Source organism: Ammospiza nelsoni, chromosome 14 (assembly GCF_027579445.1).
Source record: "Ammospiza nelsoni isolate bAmmNel1 chromosome 14, bAmmNel1.pri, whole genome shotgun sequence".
In the NCBI taxonomy this organism is placed as follows: Eukaryota; Metazoa; Chordata; class Aves; order Passeriformes; family Passerellidae; genus Ammospiza; species Ammospiza nelsoni.
The window spans coordinates 2,765,640-2,786,038 of NC_080646.1; the positions used below are offsets into that span (position 1 = coordinate 2,765,640).

The 20,399-nt window shown below is 40.8% G+C and overlaps 1 protein-coding gene across 4 annotated transcripts; it reads right to left on the reverse strand.

Annotated features, from left to right (window-relative positions):
• Positions 1-18: 18 nt before the first annotated feature.
• CLPX (caseinolytic mitochondrial matrix peptidase chaperone subunit X) lies at positions 19-19,327 on the reverse strand. 4 transcript variants are annotated; one of them, XM_059482610.1, is made up of 14 exons: positions 19,172-19,327; positions 15,458-15,618; positions 13,990-14,107; positions 9,572-9,726; positions 8,615-8,774; positions 7,412-7,453; positions 6,758-6,934; positions 5,444-5,608; positions 5,051-5,139; positions 4,344-4,508; positions 3,429-3,728; positions 3,217-3,309; positions 2,878-2,984; positions 19-1,832 (listed from the first exon to the last, which is right to left on the reverse strand). In XM_059482610.1, exons 1-14 carry the CDS (start codon positions 19,239-19,241, stop codon positions 1,742-1,744), a joined length of 1,893 nt encoding a protein of 630 aa, XP_059338593.1. In that variant the 5' UTR covers positions 19,242-19,327; the 3' UTR covers positions 19-1,741. The 4 variants fall into 4 exon arrangements, with proteins under 4 accessions (XP_059338593.1, XP_059338597.1, XP_059338594.1 ...); XM_059482614.1 differs by having other exon boundaries at positions 2,828-2,984; XM_059482611.1 differs by lacking the exon at positions 19,172-19,327 and adding an exon at positions 18,437-18,713.
• Positions 19,328-20,399: the final 1,072 nt, after the last annotated feature.

A 20,399-nucleotide genomic window follows, 5' to 3' on the forward strand; every position in this document is an offset into this window, starting at 1 on the left:
GGGATGACAACTCTCCACTGCTTGAGTATTCGCTTTTATTCAAACGCCAGAGGTGAAGTACAAACTGTAGTTACACGGCATTTTTATTTCCTTAAAAACAGTTCTTGGTTACAGAATTCCAAACAACTTTCAAAACTAAGTTGTTGAACAGTTTCACCTAAAATGTGGTGGTTTTTTCTATCTGTTTAAAAAAGGACTTGAATTAAAGGATTCAGAATTAAAAGCTGTTATGTTTTTTCACTCTACAAAAAGGAAAGTGAGGATGCAGTTACAGATAGTTCACCACAAATTCCCATTGCGATGGGACCAAGCTTCTAGAAATATCCTCAACTCCAAACACAGCTTTTTCTGAACCATTAGTGGGTCATTCAACCTGAAAAGATCTCTAATCCCACGGTAAGTATCTGTTGCACCTGGCTACAATTGCATGTCACACTGCTGCTAGGGAAGAACACAAATATTACATAAAATTTACATGACAGAAATTAATGACAAAAATAGGGTCAATAGATTTTCTGTATCCTTTCCTGTCCTAAAACAGCCACTAGACTAAAAAGAAGGATGAAAGTTTTATTTAAATAGTGTGAATTAAAGTTTTAGGGAAACTCAAGTCCACGTTTTCACTGAAGGACAAAACAAAGTTTTAAGTGACAATTTTAATTCCTGAAACAAATCAAAAACATACAGGTCCTTTAGTGTTTTTACAAAGACATTCCTAAAGGATTGAATTAATTTTGGTGGAGAACAGAAGAGGGAGGATTGCTTGCTGTGAGACTAAAATCAAAGACAAACCCACAAGATGCAATACTAGCATTTGAGAATATAACTTAAAAAGCACTGTCATGTGAACAATCACTACTGATTACAGCAAAAATATTATACATTTACTTCTTTCATCTCTTAACATTATAAGATAGGTTGGGCAAATACCTGGCACCAAAAAATTGATGCATGATAGTTCCAATATGTTAAACAAAATGTACTATATTAGAACATTAATATTTAAAAATTTATGGCTACTTCTCATCCAAATTTAGATGGTTTTACTGCTTCCTAGGAATCTTTTTACCCCTCTGGAAAACCAGACTTCACCTTCTTTCACAGTATCCAAGGTGATTAAAGCTCCCAATGGAGACGTGAATGGTATTATTGGATATTCAAATGACTGTAACAAACCAGTGTCACATTTTAGCAGAATGTCCCAGCAGTGTCACAAAGCGTGTCCCCTTTTCCAAAGGGCTTCCTCACCCACCAATGTAACAAGCCACTCCAGTGCCCGCTGGGTCTCACACCCCAGCAGGACTCTAACACTGACCTGAACAGAACCCCCTGTGAGCTGTACCAGGAGCTAAGATAGTTTACTCACCCTCTACTATTTATTAATTTTGATTTCCCACTTGTAGAGTAACATTATTGTTAAATCTAACTATTGGCAGCACCTGCGCTGCTGGTTTAGTTTCTGGCAAGGGCAGTGCAGGTGCTGCTGCATTTGCTATACATTTTAATTGAACAAGTGTAATATACAATTCATAGTTGAACATTATGCCATCCCAGTCCACACTCTGTCCATCAAATCAAGGTGATGCTGCAGTAAAGTACACGATCTGATTTAGCTAATGAAGTTCCTCAGCAGGAATTGCATCCGAGGCAGACCTGGTGCCTTTGGGGCCAGGCTGGAGCCAGAGGCAATCGCAAGGAAAGAACCGAGTGAGCTTTCTGCAGGTCACAGTTCTGACAGTGTTTAATGGTTTGCAGCATCTGCCTGGCGAGGCCAGCCTTCCTCCTCCACTCCAGAGTCATACTCCTCTTCTGATGAGTCCTTGGTGGGAGCCCTAGGATTGGAAGGAATGATCAGACACCTTAGACACAGAGGGAAAAAACAAGAGGCACTTTCCATAGCTTCTGACAAACGTGTCACATGCACAGAGCCCCGTGACAAAGTTCTGACCTTCTGATCTGGAAATGCTGCTCTGCACATTTGCAGTGGCACCAGCACACAGGCTGATTAGCTGAATTCAATTAGCCTCCTGACTTTCAGTAAGTTGTTGGATTTAATCAATAAATTTAGTATTTCTGGTGCTATACAAAATCACTTCAAGCAACCATCAGCGTAAAACTTCTCACTCCAACAACACAAGGCTGAACCAAGCTTCAGCACAGACAAGGTGCTGGAATAAGTAAATGTACCTTAGTGGAGAAAGCCACTCAAACAACATTGTCTTGGTTTCTATCACTGATACAGCTCCTAAATTTCAGACCTGAAATTCAGAAATTAATTTTTTAACCAGTTTTAACCTGACCCACTCTCTCTCAATTCCATCCTTCATTCATGGAAATTGTTGGATTTTTTTTTAAATGAAGGTTTGTCCAGTGTTTTCAACATTCCACATCATTACCATACTCTTTACAACATTAAATTGATTATTTTAACAAGAGTTCAGCAAATCAATGAATGTGCCTTTGTGGCTCCCCACTGCTGCAAGAGTAATGTAGAAAATTGTTGCAGCCTGGAGCTTGTATGAAAACCCCACATCTGTGGTAAGGAGTAGGAAGAAAGAAACAGTTTAATTTCAGAAATTTCAGTACAGTCACAACTGAATTTCAAATTTTTACTGTTACCTTAAAATTTACTTCCATTTCTACAGGTATACACACACAAAAGTAACTTCACATATGTTTATTTTAAAATTTCTGCTTAAAAACTAAAGCAATACAAATTCAAAATCTCTAGGACAGAACAGGCACTAATTCAGCTGTGCACAATATACAGAGCATTGAATCTTTTTTAGGTTGTGTGCATGGATTTGTGCTCATTCCATCAGAATACCTGTCTAGTTGTATTACTGGTCTGTTCTGCTACTTCTGTTACCATTTTACCTAATGTATCCTGGCTCTTTTTTGCCTTCTACAACATCTTTGTCAACTTCCACACATACGATGTCAGAATTGGGCACTTCAAACATGGGCTCCAGCAGCAGCTTTTCCTGCAAGAAAATAGAGGGGAAAATATTTCTGTAGAAGAGGGCATACAGAAACAAGTGATTTTCAGAGAGTCTTCTTGGAAGAACTCTGAATACTCACAGCTTTAGAAAGGCCTACTACATCCATGTAAGGGCCAGAACTAAGCGTGGCTGTCACTGGAAATGGGCAAGATTAGGTCCATACACACAAATCCAGGAAGCTTCACTTGTTGTTTATAAGATTTAATTTACTCACCATTATAGATCGAAGACCTCTGGCACCAGTTTTTCTGTCCAGGGCCAGTCTGGCAATAGCCTTCAATGCATCTTCAGTTACATTTAATTCACACTACACAGAGAGAAATGGGAATAATTTCATTTATAACTCAGTGTGGCGAGTACAAACATGACTGAAACCACTGTATTTATAAAAATGAACACCAAGAGTCACCAAATGAAAACTCAAACCTTATCCATGCTGAACAGTGCCTGGTACTGAGGAACCACAGCGTTCCGCGGCTCCGTCAGGATCCGCACCAGGGTTTTCTCATCCAGGCTGTGCAGGGGAACCACGACAGGCAAACGTCCCACAAATTCAGGAATCATGCCAAACTCGATGAGGTCCCTGGCTTCCACGTGGCGCAGCAAGCGATCCTTCTCCTCAATATCCTCCTGTGGGTCGGACTCTCCACTGATATTGGCAAGATCAGCTGCTGCTGCAGCCCTTCTGCCTTTCCCCATGTTAGATGGTGTCCCAAATCCCAGGTACTGCAAAAACAAACATGTGCTGCTTAGAGAACTGTAATAACTGAGTGTTCTTACTCACTTTCCATGAGTATTAAAAAATCTGCAGGTACTGATTAGGTCATTACATACTAATTTGAGCTCAAGAAACTACTTAGAGTAAAATTAGACCCCTTGCATACAATCAGTTTCTTAAAAGATTGAATTTCCTCAGTGAAGGATTGATACATCAGTACAAGAGCAATTTTCTCTTAAAAGAAAGAAGGTTATCAACATGTTCTTAATTTTACAAGCATCAGTGATACTTCATAAGTAAATCAAATGCAGGCAAGTTTGCTTACATGGGAAGCTACACGAATTAACATGAACAATAACTTGAATTTCAGTCACTCCTTTAGTGTTAGAGACAGGAGCACATTTTGTCAGAATGCTGCAGCCAGAACCTGTCCCCAGACATTAATCTACAAAACAGTGAACTGCAGGATCAGGTACTTTAAGACAATGATGGTTTTTAGCACCACTTGCTGAAATAAAGAAATTTAATGTGTTTACAAATACAGCAAGACCTGTAAAAGTCAGTATTGTGAACAGTGATCAAGATGATGACTTTTCAGCCTGGATACAGCCTGATGCACTCACTTTTTCATTTTTCCTCCTGCTGATAATTCTGTCAAGACCATTAAAAGCACCAGAAGCTACAAACAGAATGTTTGTTGTGTCAACCTGCACCGTTTCTCCACGTAGTTTCCGAGAATTCTTTTCTGGAACGTTTACTATTGTGCCTTCAAGTAATTTTAGCAAGCCCTAAGAAGGAAAGAAGAAATAAGCAATAAAAAAATTCCATTATGGAGCATCATGCAAAGAGACACACCATGATATGTTCACTTCAACAAATATACTCACATTTTTTGCTCCCTTTTGCCTTTATAGTAACAGTAAGTGTCAAAAAAGTCAGTTTTCCCTATGAGACAATCCCACTCAAGGACAAAAACATTCCTTTAATGTGGGTGCCATGCACATTATGCATATAATGATTAGCTGCTTTAAGAGTTTTGTTTAAATAGGAAATGTTACTTGTCCTTGCCTGGAACTAGCTATCTGAATATTATGAACTGGCTGTCTAAATGCTGCAAAGACAGTTTTGAACTAAAATGCTTCCATGAGGATGCCTCAAACTGCTTTTGAGATTGTTTTTTAATCAAGTCAAGAGGAAAGATGTGTCTTTTGAAGGTGAATAATTAAGGAAATGAGGAACTATGACTCCATACATTCCCATGCTGTTTGACATGACAGGATCCCATGTCCTGTTCACTCAGGAAGTAAAATCACTCCATGGAAATATTTACCTGTTGAACACCTTCTCCCCCAACATCCCTTAACTGATGGATACCAGGAACACTGCCAATCTTATCTACTTCATCCAGAAAAACAATTCCTGCAGGTACAGAAAATGGGAATAAAGACAAATCTACTTTTAAAGAAAAGCAAGAGTTTACAGAGAATAATAACATTTAAGGGAGCAGCAGCTTGTTCTACTTCCCAACTGCAAAAGCATGTGTAATTTTGTCAAATTTTGGACAAAACCAAAAAAAATACACATTGAGCTCTTTTCAGGTTTATTCTACCTGATTTAAAATTTGGGTAGATGCAGCAGGACACAAATTTCAGGAATACTGTTGGTCTCAAAAGCTTAGAGCACTTCAACAAAACAGTCTCTGTACCACACATGAGAAGTTTACCTTGCTGTGCTTTTTCTATGTTGTAGTTTGCATCTTGCAGGAGTTTAGCAATGACAGATTCAATGTCTTCTCCCACATAGCCAGCTTGAGTCAAGGTGGTGCAATCACAGATAGCAAAAGGGACATCTAGGCATTTAGCCAGAGTCTGAGCCAGCAGGGTTTTACCTGGTAAAATAAAAGCTGCATGTCAGAACTGACACACATTTCTCTTTGAGCACACAAATCCAAATACCTGGACAGGGACTTCTAACAAGTGTGTGTAGTGACAGGACAAGGGGAAATGGCTTTAAACTGAAAGAGGATGGGTTTAGAGGAGATATTGGGAAGAAATCCTTGGCTGTGAACGTGGTGAGGCCCTGGCACAGGGTGCCCAGAGAAGCTGTGGCTGCCCCTGGATCCCTGGAAGTGTCCAAGGCCAGGTTGGACAGGGTTTGGAGCAACCTTGGATAGTGGAAGTTGTCCCTTCCATGGCAGGGGTGCAACAAGGGGAACTTTAAGGTACCCTCCAACCCAAACCATTCAAGGATTTACCACAGGATCATCATTACACTTATTAAACATTCTGAATCCTACTAGCATCTTAATATAAGAATATTTTCCAAGGGAGATAGCTTTCATAAGCAGTGGTTTTTACATTGGCAGGCTGTATTTCTTGTTTTAGTTTAGTAATACACATTTAAGGCAGCTTGAAATGCATACAGTACCACAAAATGTCACACAATATAAAAACCATAATACATGTACTTGCAGAGTTTAAAGATTAAATAAATCAGTAGTCCTTTGCAGACACTCAGGGTGCAGTGCAAAGTCCAATTGCTCCTGCTTTGAAGTTGGGAAGAAATAGAATTAAAATATTGTTTAGTGAATGTTCTCCCAAGAAGTCTGCAAAATGCCATCACTTCAGCACAAACACTCCCAAGTCTTATGAACATACAAAACAATCTCTCTTTCCAACCCCCTGCAACTAATCTGTCCCAGAGGTGAAGCAATACTAACTGCAGCATCTCAGCTTGCCAGCTGAAGCAGTGGAACTGTAACTGCCACTTTTCAGTCAAAGTGGCATCTTTTATTCAGTCAGTAAATAAAGGTGTTAAAAAAAAAAAAAAAAGAAACCCACACAACTACAGCTCATTCCTTTTTAAGGCCACAAGCTCAGCATGTTAACATGACATGAAAACACTGGAATCCAAATTTGAAATTCACTGTTTAGTTTTTTCATAAACCAAATCTGAATAATCACAGAAGAGGAAAATCACCCATTAACAACAAATTCCATGAAAAATATGACACCTATAGAAACATCCAGCTGTATACCTGATCCAGTTGGTCCAAGCAGCAAAATATTACTTTTTTCAAGTTTAATGTCATCATTGGCTGAATCTAGTACTTCTCCTCCCCGTTTTTCCTGAGGTATCTGCTGGTTCATCTGTTGCTGCATTGATGCTCCCAAAGCATTACCATGAGGACTGATTCCAGCAATCTGCAGGAGTTCTGAAGAGAACAATAACAGCACTGTTTGAGCACCAACAAGCTCTGTCACTACTTTAAACACACAGTAACAGCAAGGTTCTTCTGCAAACCTAGAATTCTCTCTGTGCAGAAGCTTACAGAGAGGAATGCAACAGAAATACAGCACAATTATTGCACAAACAGGAGTTCCAACCACACTTTTGTAGAGGCATATAGGAAAAGAATTTCCAATAGCACAGTGAATTACCTAAAAGCATTCCTCTACATTAAAAAGCCGGAGAAAGTTTCAGTCCTTATAAATTTATTCACTTTTACTATAATTTCTTATATTTCTTTTTAACATAAAAGAAGAAATAAACCCAAGCTGTTGATTTTCATGACAAAAAAGTACAAGCACTGGACTTCACCCAACATTTCAAACTAGCAGTCACTAAAGACTCTTCTCCATGTCATAAAGTAGGTATTGCAGAGGAGGACATGAGGAGAGGGTTCACTTACTTGTAAATCTGTACTCATCCTCCCGTCTTCTGATTTCTAATTCTAAGAGAGAGGATGAAAACAGTCATAAAAAAGTAAGTCTATAAAAGCTTGTAAATTCTCCACCTCTTGCCCTCTTCTGAATACATCTCATCACTGTCTATGAATGTATTTCTGACAAGAAATAGAACAAGAAATGCCCACAAGAGCTATCTTTTATTGCTGTAAAAATAAACCCAAAACCCAAACATGTTTTTGAAATGCCAGCAAGATAGATACTTCTAAAAACAACAACAATCTATTACCTCTAATTAGATTTCCACTTTACAGCCAATTATAGAAGGGAAAAAATAGAATAACAATTTTAGTTTGAAGAGGCTTCCTTAAACTCTCCCTGAGTGTTACAATGTTCCTTGTTATAAGGCAGAACTCTGAAATATGTAAACATTCACTGTCAGTCTCTGTGGGTATGGACCATGTTATCTCCCTGAGGAGGGTCAGGGATGGTGCCAGGTACACAACTGCCCTTACCATTACCAGAACAGTGCTACCGATGTTCCCTCCTCATTTAAAAGACTTAATTCAAAAAAAAAGAATATTTCTGTGGTAACTTTTGCAAGACAGAACAAAACACCTTTTAAAAAAACCACCGAAGGTACACTTTGAGTCAGAGATGGCAACTTAATCCTACTTCTAAAAATAAATTAGATCAACATAGCTACACACTTACTCAGCAGCAAAAGTACTGCCAAGAGTAACTCCATCTACACCTGCTAGATACAGAACAATACTGTGGTGCCCAGCAGATGCTGCCAGCAGGAGCAAGGGAAGTTAGAAATCTAAGTACTCATCAGTTTACCTATACAAAATATCACCTTCCTGATCTGCACTGTTGCTGCAGCTTCAGCAGCAGATTTACCGTTAAGTAGTAAATGAGATTAGAAAGAAAAAATTAGGAGACTCACTTCAGAAAGTTAAAGGAGAATACCCCATAATATGTATCAGCAAAAAGGGCTAAGCATTTCACATGGAAATGCTTAAACCTTCTGATTACCATTTAAATAAATCATAGAAGTTCACAGTGAAAATTATGTTTAGTAGAAGTTCTTATAATTTTAATTATAGAACATCTAGTGTCAAGATAGAACCTTTCTTAGATTTCTCAAGTTAGAGCTCTGAAATGGTAATTGCTTTGACCAGAAAAACACCAAATATCATACAAACCTCTTGGTGTTAAAGAAGTCTGTTTCTCAACTTCTGCTTGTTGTCTCAGGTTAGATGGGATATTATTGTAGATTCTCTTGTAATGATTATACACAGCAACTGAAAGCACCTTCTTGGCAAAACACTGACCAACAACATATTTGTCGAGGTAGTTGTAAATCTGCAAAACAGATTAACCTTAGTAACACTTCTAAATCATCTTGCAGCAGAAAAGGAAAAATAGTATATTGTGCCAAAGATAGACTTTGGTCTGAATGGTTACAGACCTGAGAAATAGAAACTAACATCTAAAATACAAAATATATTCCTATTGATAAGTTCACTTAAGAAAACCTGATGCTTACACACTCATATTGTGTTAATACATAAGCCCATTGCTTATTTTCACCCAAATTTTTAAGAGGAACAGAAATTTTAAGAACACTTATTTTCTTAAAAGAGGCCTATCAAGGAGCTGTGTGGAGTAATCATTACAGTCCACCAAGAACTCAGAAACATAAAAAGGTTTCCTCACTAATCTCCAGAGGGAAACCAAGTGACTTCAGAGGGACCATGGCCATAAGTTTATCAGCTGCAGCTCTCACCCAAACACACACCAAATAAAAGGCTCTGCAGCTACAGAAAGAAGCTGCTAAAATAAAGACACAGAATGCAAGGCCACAGTGAGAAAGAAAAGTTACTATGGTTGGTGAAGGCTGAGGTCAGCCTCAAGGACACAGGAGAAAATGAAATCACAAGCCAAAGAGGAAAACAAGGTCCAATACCTTTATTGGATCTACTTGTTCCCTTTATCAGTGCTCTGCTGGGTCACACAGCTCACAAAGGTTTAATCTTGAGCTAATCATCTTTATTGTTTGTTGCTCTGTCCCAGCAGCCATTACACACCTGATGCAGATTAAGGGAAGCATTTCTCCGTGCTGCAGCAGGAGGGGGCTCTGGGTGGAATTAAGAATGTACCTTTTTCGGTGGAGGGGGTGGCTTCTGCTGGAATGCCAATTTCACAGCTTCTGCTGCTGACTCGGGCTCTTTAATGATGCTCTTTTTTGTGTCTGCCTCTGACAGGACAACAAAAAAGTGGTGACACTTTTCACACTTCACAAAACGGGTGGAAGCTGCAGAAAAAGTCAAACAAAGCAGTGAGAGGAATTGCTTCTCTCCCAGATCATCACACAGGACAAGCACAGCCTCCCTGTGTTTGCACAACACTTCTCCCTCACTCACCTTAGAACATTTAAAAGCTACTATTGGCCTGTGAAATTTGACACAGAGAGAACACAATTTGCCCCCCAAAAAAATCAGAATGCTGGGCAGCAACCAGACAATGAATTAGACACAAAACTCCTTTTGATACTTCTCCAGTAGCATCACACTCACTTATGAGAGAAACAAAATTAATGAAGGCTTTAGCTGTGCAGGAAATGTTCCTAACTCTCAAACTGACAGCAAAATAAGATATTGTGGTTAGGCACAGACTAAAGTGCAGGGAGGCAGTGCAGAATATCAAAGACAGCATTACAGGAGGGCTCTGGCAGCTGCTGCTCTCTGCATCCCTCTGGCTTTGGAGCACTGTGGAAGCACAGGGGGTCACCCAAAGGGCTCATCCCAACAAGAGGCAGCTGTGGTATGCAACAAACCATCAAGGACTTTGATGTTTTGCAAGATCTTCTGCTTATTTATTTTTACTGTCAAGACTAGGACAAATTTCTTTCAAATTCCAAAAGCTAAACCCTCCTACTGCTGACTTTGTGAACTATGTCTTAAGAAATCTGCAAAGGTTGGTTTCATAAGCCTGAAAATGAGAACCTGCATTGCTCTTCTTTTCCTCTGGCCAGGCAAAGTTGAAATAATAAAAACAGACAGTAGAGAAGAATAATAAAAGAATTCAGAATAGATCCTTTCTAGCCATATTACTATGCTGCTAAATGCAAATCATGAGCAGTAGGATAGATTTAAAGAAAATATACTAGTAAATGAATTTAATTCAAAGTAAAGTAACTGTAGAAAAACAACCCTGTGAAAACTTCAATGTCAGAACTTCTGAACTCATAAAAAGTTTTCAGAAAATGGCTTGAACACTGAAGCACCAGCTGACTGTAACAACACCCTCTAGCAATAAACAAGCTGCTTATTTATAACTTGTTGTCTCCCACAGGACTGGCATCAGCAAAAGAGGAGTGGGTGGGGTTTTTCTTACCATTAATCCCACCTTATACCTGGATAAGCAAGACCAGCAGATTACTGTAAGAATGTGACAACTAATACTGTGACCAACACAGCTTTATTAACTCTACTTCAAAGAAATTCTGGGTAACAGCCTGGAAGTTCTCCTGGCAACCTTCCAAATTACTGTTATCTGCCTCATGGGAATGTGATGGAAATCCACTTGCACAAACCCATTCCTCTTATGTAACTATTATTTAGCAACAATATTGTAGGGAAAAACAACTCAACCTTTCTCCTAGGGCTCACTGACAACACCTCTGATATTTGTGATGACCACAGTGCCATGAGGCTGTTCTCCTTCCTTATACAAGGCTTATTTAGGATAGAATAGCCATGAGAATGGTTGGTCCCTTTACAGATCCACATGAATATTTAAAAACCACATAAAATAAGGAGTGCACTGTAAGAGTAAAATGGGGCATCTTTAAATTTCACTAAAAAAAAAGTACACAATTGAGTTGCAGGCAACTTTGCTAATCCTAAATATTGGCATGTTTTCATATGTGATTTTAGCAAGCACATAAAAGCACAACAAAGAACATCCATGGCAAATTACCTCCCTGTCATTAAGGTGTCTGCAAATATTTACAGTGTGCCAAAATGCAAGTCAAGTGTTGTTTTTAATCAGACAACATTGCCACAGAGGCTGCATTAGCACAGACACTTATAAAGTCTGTGTGAGCTGACCTTGCCAAAAAGAAATAGCAGATTTTTACAAAACATACAGAAAACAGAAACAATCAGAGGCTTAAAATTGTAGGGTTGAGATAACAGGCTGCTATCAAATTGCTTTAAGGTAAAAAATAAACCCCAAACCAGGAAAAAGAAAGCAGGGAAGCTTCTGAGAATGTACAATAGCAGGGAAGTGCTGCTTGGAGGGTGGAGTAACCTGATGGCATCAGGTGGAGACAGTAAAAGCAGCATCCAGATAAGGCTTCTTATGCCAATCAGCTTTACAGCTATTGGATTTCACTCCACATCTGAGAATCAAGTCTTATTTCACTGATCACAAACTCTCCTTACAGACTTTCACAACCCAAAACAATAATACAGGAGCTGCTGAGAAAGGAGGGCAAAGCAAAATTACTTTTTGTTTGCCTCATATTTTCCCTTCATTGTTAATTACTGGAAAACCATTGCCAAGCAAATCTTTCTGCAAGATTTGCAGATACAAAGAGAAGCTCCATCAAAAACAAACTCCACTGAAAAACCAGCCTGTCACACTGCCACTCACTGGCAATTAATTTTCTAATGAACACGGCTTTTATTCAGTATTTTGCTTTCCTACTTCTCTCAAAATGACTGAAAATCTAATATTTAAACTGAAACAAATGCTAATTGCATGTTTCCTTTGGTTTTAGATATTTATTTAAGGCTCTGCAGGTTGTTAATTCTAACCAGAACTGTGCAAATTCATCATTTTTCCTGACTAAGCAACAACAAAAAAATCAAATTACAGCAGGCTTAATAAAACTTGCAATCCATTCATTTTGGGCAGAACGGGACAGATTTATTTTTCTTAGTTTTTGTTTTCTTTTTTCAAATAAATTTTAAGATAATTAGAACTTCTGTTTTCCAGCTGCTTTACAGAGTGTGGTTGGGAAACAGTTTGCTCTAATTAACAGACTAAACCAGAATAACACAGGTCCAGAAAAAACTCCACCAGGACTCACAGAACTTTGGGAAAAAAGTGTTTCCAGTCCCCACCTGTTTATAGAACCTGTGTTATTCTGATGCTGCAGCTCAAGTGAGTTCACTACTTGGGAATTTTAAATAGCATTTATCAAGGTATGTTCTCCCATGGTGTTGGTATGAATAAATCAATAAATCTGTTCCCAAGGAAGTTTCCAGGCACGCTTAAGAGTTCCCAGCAACACTGACAAAGCACTAAATCACATCTCTGCTTTCCAGGGATCGTTCTGGGACAATGCTTGAATGATATTTCCACACAAAAGCACAAACTGCAGCACCAAGGGAAACACACAGTGAAGTGAGAGAGTTTCAAAAACATCTCTGCCTGCTCATGAATCATAAGAAAGTAAATGAGATTAAAAATCCTTCTTGTTTCCAGCCACACCTAGTCCAGGGAGAGAGCACACTGAACACAGACAGGATCAGGTTTCCAGTTCCATGAACTAGTGCCAGGTTTTGCAGAATATCTTGTTGCCTATAGTTTCAAACAAACTGGAAAAACAACCTCATTTCTGGGGAGGATAAGGACTGAGGACTGATCCTTTCTCTAAAGAAATCTATTGTTATTATTACACAGCTGCCTTGTGATTTATTGTGACATTTGATCATTTTAAATATTATTTTATACGAGTAGCAGCAGATCACAGCACATCCACTCATTATTTCTGCCAGCTGTTCTATTAACAACTGCTGAACACTTTTATGCTGACTTTGTCTTAAGCCTCTTAGTGCACAAGTCTGATTTTGACTTGATACTTCCTCCTTGAGCCCCACCACCTAACAGTGAGTATTCGCTTTCTGACAAAAGTTCTTGTTTTCTAAGCTGGTCTCATCAGTGCAGAAATAAGGTATGAAATATCTTCAAGACTGATAGAACCTAAAGAATAAATGGCATTAATTTGGATTATATTTTAAAAAAATAAAATAGGAGCAATTGCTGCTGGAGAACAAGGATTTTGGATTTTCTAGCTGGACTTTCCAGCCTGCTATTTGGAATGCATTATAGCTCTGACTTTGCCATGGAAGACTGTTCTAGTAAGCCATCTGTCAGATACTAATTCCTCTGGATAAGCACTTTGGGTATAGTACATGCAGGATTAAAGTTATATTATTTAGGAAAGAAAGGACAGACATTACAAATGCACATAAATAAAGTATATACTTATATAATAGAGATATGAAAGTATCTGTAGTTCAAATGGTATTAAGTATAAAATGCCATAAACTATTTTAAAAATGCATATTCCCAGATGTAATGTGAATTCCAGTACCACATCCCCACACATGATGGGAATTACACAAATGTACCCACAGAGACAATAAATGTTGGTTACATCAACAAGGCCAAACTAAGCATAACAGAATTTGTGACACCATGGAATTAGGCAGAAAGGATTGTGTTCAATCACAAAGTCACATCTGTGCCCATGTAAAACAAGGAAGATTTAAGGAAAACTTACACACAAAGGTCTCCACGTGTGTGCACAAGTCCCCACACTTTGGGCAGCGCAGTTGGTTCCCTCCTTTCCCAGAGCTTCCAGAGCTGGACTTTTTACCACCACCCTCACCAACAGATTTCTAAAAGAGATTTCCAGACAATTAGCCCCAAACAATGGAGCTGGTACAGTAAGCATTTAGCAGCGTGCTTCTGGAAGCAAATAATTTGAATTTTGCAACAGCTGAATGACAAAGTAGCTATTGTCAGGATTTTTAAAGGCTTTGAAATATAGAAGAATGTGACATAAACACTTGGAAGTGTTTTACATTTACAAATTATTTACAAATACATCTGCATTTCCCAGCTCTGCCAGTCTTGGATGCCCATGGAAGAGGTTCCCCACATCTGCATTAGAGCTGATGACTGGCACTAGAACAATAACAAGCTGTGTCAAAGGTGTTTTAATAGTGTATTTTAATGTTTTAATGCCAGACAAGAAAACAAATCATATTTAGAAAGTATTTTATTATCTCAGCTGCGTGGATTCTAAGGGTTTCTGAAGCCACAGCTCCTCTCATTTCCTTGGCAGGTGTAGCAATCTGTGCTAAAACATGCATTTCAAAGTGCTTGGAAACACTGCAGTTTTTATTTGTATCTGTACCTTCATACTCTGATTAATACAAGTTATTACATTTTAGGAAACAGCAAAAATCTCTCTTCCCATTTCTAAAGCAGTTCTTAATTTTTTAAACCTATGCTGCCTACTGATTTCTCCTTACAATCCTTTTCAAGAAAAAAATTAATTAATTTCTTTTATCTTCTTTATTTATTTTTTAAAAAGTTTAATTGCACCTTCAGAACAGACCTGTGCCACCTGGACAGTTCCTCAGGTTCACAACACACCACACTAAGGCAAAGTAATTGCCTGTGAACTCTCAAAATGTTATTTGCTGACTAAAGAGCAGGTTTATTCTCAGGTAATCATTTATCTGAAGAAGCTGTTTATTAACCATAATTACAGAGAATGACTGGGATAAAAATAGACTACAACTGACTAACAAGAGGTGAGCTCATGTCCTCACTGACTTGTCTTACTTAAGACAAACCAGTTCTAAACCCAGAAACATTTAAAATGGAATTTTAAAAAGTCTACTTGGGAGCACCAGGCTTTTGAAGGAGAAGAAGCTCTGATTACTCCTCTTTCCTGAAATCCTGTTCTTGATTTATGACATCCAATAAAGTTTTCAAGTTTACACTGGGCAAAGAGATTTATAAAACTGGGAAAAGCATTGTGGGATGTGGACAAGGTTTATCTCCTAACGAATTCACAATACAATTTATTTTTTCTTCACTGCCAGTTACAGCAATTTGAAGGATTAGAAATGTCAGGGGTTGGCCAAAATTTCAAGATTAATTTTGAGTAAAAAAAATTTTAAAATGCAAGGGACATTTTACATAAATTATTCAAATCCCCAGTTTGTGGAAATTACCTTGTTTCCATCTCCAGAACCATCCTTGCTTGCACCATCCTTTGAAGCAAAATATGCTGGTGTTTCTGAAAAGTTTCTAAGAGGAATTCGTTTTAGAGAACAAGTTTCAAAAGTCCCAAGTTTTCCTAAAACAGGGATGCGTGTACGACCACAAGTAATACCTAAAAAAAAAAAAAAAAAGAAAGTTAAATACTAAAATACTCCTGGTTTAATTCCATTGCTATCAAATCTCAGAACTGATTTACTTTAAGTGGAGCTTAAAGGTTTTGGCAACAGAATTCAGCTCTGAACAGATTTTAATTAACCAAAATAAATGATCTTTGCCACCCTAATGTTCACCTTGTTAAAGCTACCTTGGTTCTCCAAAAGACCCCAGAATAATTTCAGTCCTCTAACATCAGACAATGGAGAGTCCTGTTGTGGCATGAAATAGGGAACATCCCAGTTATGAAACTGATCCTCAGAATGATAAACACAATCAACTCAGAGCTTGTATGGTGAAATAATCCAACCCCCTGAGAGAAACCTTTGAGAAGTCTCTTTGTTATGTGAAGATGAGGTGTTTCAGACTCAGTGACTGCACGGCTGGACTTGGGAACTCCACTAAAAATTCGTTTCCAGGAATTTGAGGCAGCTCTTGGCAACAGGAATCGTGCTGAGGGAAACTGAGCTGTGCCCTATTTGGCACCCACCGGCAAACTCAGCACAACCTGAACTCTGCTGAAACCCCTCCCTGCAACGTGAAAAACCCTCCCCAGACACTCAACAGCCTCTTCCTCCTCTTGCAACACCGCAGGATTGCATTTCATGGCAGGCATGACGTGAGCCAACATATGTTGTGCTTGTGATTTCAACATCAACAACAGCCTGGAATCCACATCTCATCTCATTTAAAGTGGCAAATTTCTCACTTGGCTCGCTGGTTCTGATAAGAACTCTGTGTTTTACTGACTGCAGAGCTATACAGCAACAATGGCAACTGCAGACCTGCTGACAACACACAGTTTTATTGTTAAGGGATCAGAGAATCGTATGGAAAATCCAGAAACTCTTCAAAAAAAATAAGAAAAAGTAAGAATGGTAAGAAGAGCACAGCTCATTTGTTCTGAAAGAGGAAACAACAGCAACCAAGAGATGGGAGCTTAGCTGAAAGAGGATACTCTGAAAATTCACCTTGTTACTTTAATAAGAAGGGAGAAAAATAAAGAAGAGGAACCTAAATTGACCAGGAAAACTCTTACAGGATCTGCAAGTCACAATGAAGATGACAGTAACAAATGAGATTTGAAGTTGGTTTATTAACTTACACACTGCTTAAGAGTCCCTAACCTGAAGATGACTTGTACTATCGTTAACATGACTAAAAATTAATCTTTTAAAAATCTCTTAGCAGCGTTGCTTCTGTCTGTAAACGTCAGGGAGGAATAACAATCAATGAGCTTCCCCATTTTAAATTCCTCTGCTCAGTGCCACTGCAACACATTTTAGATTACACAGGGTAAGCTACAAAAACATCCCAGCAAAGCTGAAAACACTGGCTGGCTCTCAGAAGCAGTTGTGCCTTTTAGTGAATGTGCAGAGAACTCTGAGAGCCCCGTGTGCCAAGTGCACTTGTCAGTGAGGAACAAGCCGTGTGAGTGTTTACAATGCAAGAGCTGTGCTGAGCAGCTTCTTGGAGCCCCATTCCTCAGAGGTGGTTCCTTTACTGAGATTTGGTTTAGGAACTGAGAAAAGACCCCTTAAAAATCAAACAATGACCACCTCACCTCCCTTGAGCAAAACCTGGAGTCACACAAGTGACACGGGGGGGGGGATTTGGCTTGTGGAGAAAGGCTGAAGCACTCCACAAAAGCTGGAACATTTCAATCCTCATTTTAATTCAGAGTGCTCTTGTGAGACAGAAAATGCACTGAGAACTGTATGGGCTGAACTATGAAACCTTACACAGCAATGAGTACTGAGCTGTGAAAACTAAACCAGGGGAAAAAAATCATATTACTGCTACATCAGCTTGTGGCTGAGCATGAAAAGCCACACGTGCTTATCGTGAGGTCTGAGTGGTGTTTTTGGACAAAATATCATTGTATAATTACACAATGAAGCAATAAGAAAGTCATCACCACGACTTCCTTGGGTCAATAAACCCAGAGGGAGATTTCCAGGGGAAATCAACATTCCAGCTCAATGCCTGGCAGCTGCCACTGAGGGATCCAGCCTCTGATAAATGTTCCAAACCCTAACAGCTGGCAGGGTGTGCACACACACACCTGGCAGGATGGGCTCACACACACACACACACCTGGCAGCATGGCTCAGGTGATTTTTTTTGGAGCACTGACTTCAAGAGATGTGTCCCTAGCTGCTGGCAGCCATGGAACCGATCCAGGGTGCTCGGATTTGTGAGTTAAGAAACGGTGAAAAGCTCCTTAACACCTTATTAATTGATACTTGACAGAATAATTATTGACTTTTGGGACAAGCCTGGGGGATCTTGGGGCATCTACTGCCCGGGAAAGGGAAACTGTGACAAACTGTAGCTGTCCCACATAACACTCCACTGATTACACTGATCTGTGCACTCTGAACTCTCTCAAGTTTGCACCAACCAGTAACAGCAAACAAAGCACCTGCCAGATGACACAATTTCTTATAAAAGCCACACAAAAGTAAGATACATTTATTTTTAAACAACCTTCATTGAAAGCTGATGGATCAACAATTGTATTGCTCTACCTGCATTTTATTCTCATTTGCTCTTTGACATAATCCTTTCAAATCTTAGATCTAACTAAAAACCCCACAAAAATTTTTAAAGATAATTCTGTAATAAATTCCAAACAGTACTTGCTTTAAAGTTGATTGTTTCAGAGGGGTTGCATAAGGGCAGACAGGCTGGATTTGAAAGCACAGGTCAGAACCTTTCAGCACAGCTGATATTTGAGATACAAATGAAAAGGCACCTACAAAGAGTTAACTCACCTCTTCGGGGCATAAATGATCTCTGACTCATCAGGCTATTGCTGAGGGTAGAGTAATTGAAAATAATGTTGCAAATGTGGCAACAGAGAGATCTTTCAGCACAATTTGGGGGTGCTCTACCTTTCACCAAAGCAGAACATGGTTTGTCAGCTCTCAGCACCCCAAGAATACCATGAAAAGGGTGAAAAGGGTAAAAAAGGAAAAACAGTAAAAAAGTAACAACCTCCCACAGCCCTCAACTTCCAGTGAGCAGCTGGCACAGTCTCGCCCTTCTACCAAGCTGGAAATAATCAATTTTGCTAACTAAGCCCATCTTTATGAGAAATATTTCAAGTTTGGGCTACCTCAAAGGTAGGCTTTTAATTAATTAAGGAAATCAAGCCATTTTTAAGCCAATTAAACACATTTACTGGCACTGCAGAGTAGCACACACTGGCCGGCAGCTGCTGAGCATCACCCCTGCTGAAATAAACTCTTTTCTCGCGTTACATTTCCCCACAGCGAGGGCGAATTCCCCGAAACTTCCCGGCACGTAACGCTGCCCTGGCCGCGGCCCGCAGCGCGCGGGTGCCCCCAGCAAACGGCTCCAAGAGGGAAAAGGGGAAAGGCCGCCGTGCCCGCCGCTGTCACGGCGCGATAAGGGCAGCGCGGGGCCGGGGCTCCCCTCAGGCCCGCGGCCGCAGGGCCCGACCCCGCCGGGCCCGGGGAGGGAGGGCTGACCCGGAGCGCGGTTACCTCTGCGGGCGGAGGGCAGCGTGGAGCCGAAGAGGCGGGCGGCGGCGGCGCAGCTGTGGCAGGCGGACATGGTGCAGCGGCCGCGGGCCCGGCCCGCTCCCCCCGCCGCCGACAAGGCCTCGCTGGCGACGGTCCGGCCCCGCCCGCCCCGGTAACGCCCCCGTGACGGCGCCGCGCGTCATCGCGGGACTGCAGATCCCGGCGGGCATCGCGCCGCAGCGAGCTCTGCGTGAACGCACTCGCCACGCGGGGTATCATGGGAAGTGTAGTCCCAGCGGCGAATGGGTGCGTGGGCGCCGCGTGGCATTGGAGGAAATGTAGTCTGCGGCCAGCAGTGCCCCCCCGCCTCTCTCAGTCTGTCCTAGGCACACCGTCCAGGTGTGTTTATTCCCGGTGATTCCGCCCTTTAGTTCCTCTTTCCAAATACGATGTGAAAGGAATATTTCCCTTACATCACAGAAATGGGGTTATTTAAAAGCCTTTCGTGAAAAGATCAGGCTGAGACAAGAGCAGAAAAACTTCAGGCAAACTGAAGCGATATTGAGAGCAAATAGAAAATGATGCCGCGTGTTGTGGGGTGGTCTTCAACCAGATTAGAGCAGTGTATAAATATATATTACTTAATGGAGTGTATCCTTTAGGCAAGGCCTATGAAGAACACACCTATAACTATAGGTCTGGTTTTTTCGGCTCACCTTCAACTCCTATTTATGACATACCAATTAAAGGGGGCTAATTGACTCCACCTGCTCATTAGAGGAATGACTCAGTATCACCTGTCGCTCTCCTCAATTAACCTGAGCTGCCCTGCAGCGAATAAATTGCCCGAGAAGATGCGGCCCATCCCTGGGGGAAGTGTTCAAGGCCAGGTTAGACGGGGCTTGCAGCAACGTGATCTAGCAGTCCCTGACCGTGGCGGGGTGGAACAAAACGAGTCTTAAAATGTCCCTTCCACCGCAAATTATTACATTAATTATCACAGCGGGCACGTGACTTCCGCCTCAGTAGCGATGGCGCCCGTCTCACTCACTTCCGCCTCGGTAGCGATGGCGGCGGCGCTGTTTCCGCCCCGCCCGCGCCCCGCCCCGGGTCGCGTGGGCGGCACGGCGCAGCACCCGGAAGTGGCGGCCGGCGGGTGCCCCCGGCTGGGCGCGCGGGGCGGGAGGGGCAGAGCGGCGGCGGCGGCGGCGGCCCCGGTGCTCCCGGTCCTGGTCCTGGTCCTGGTCCT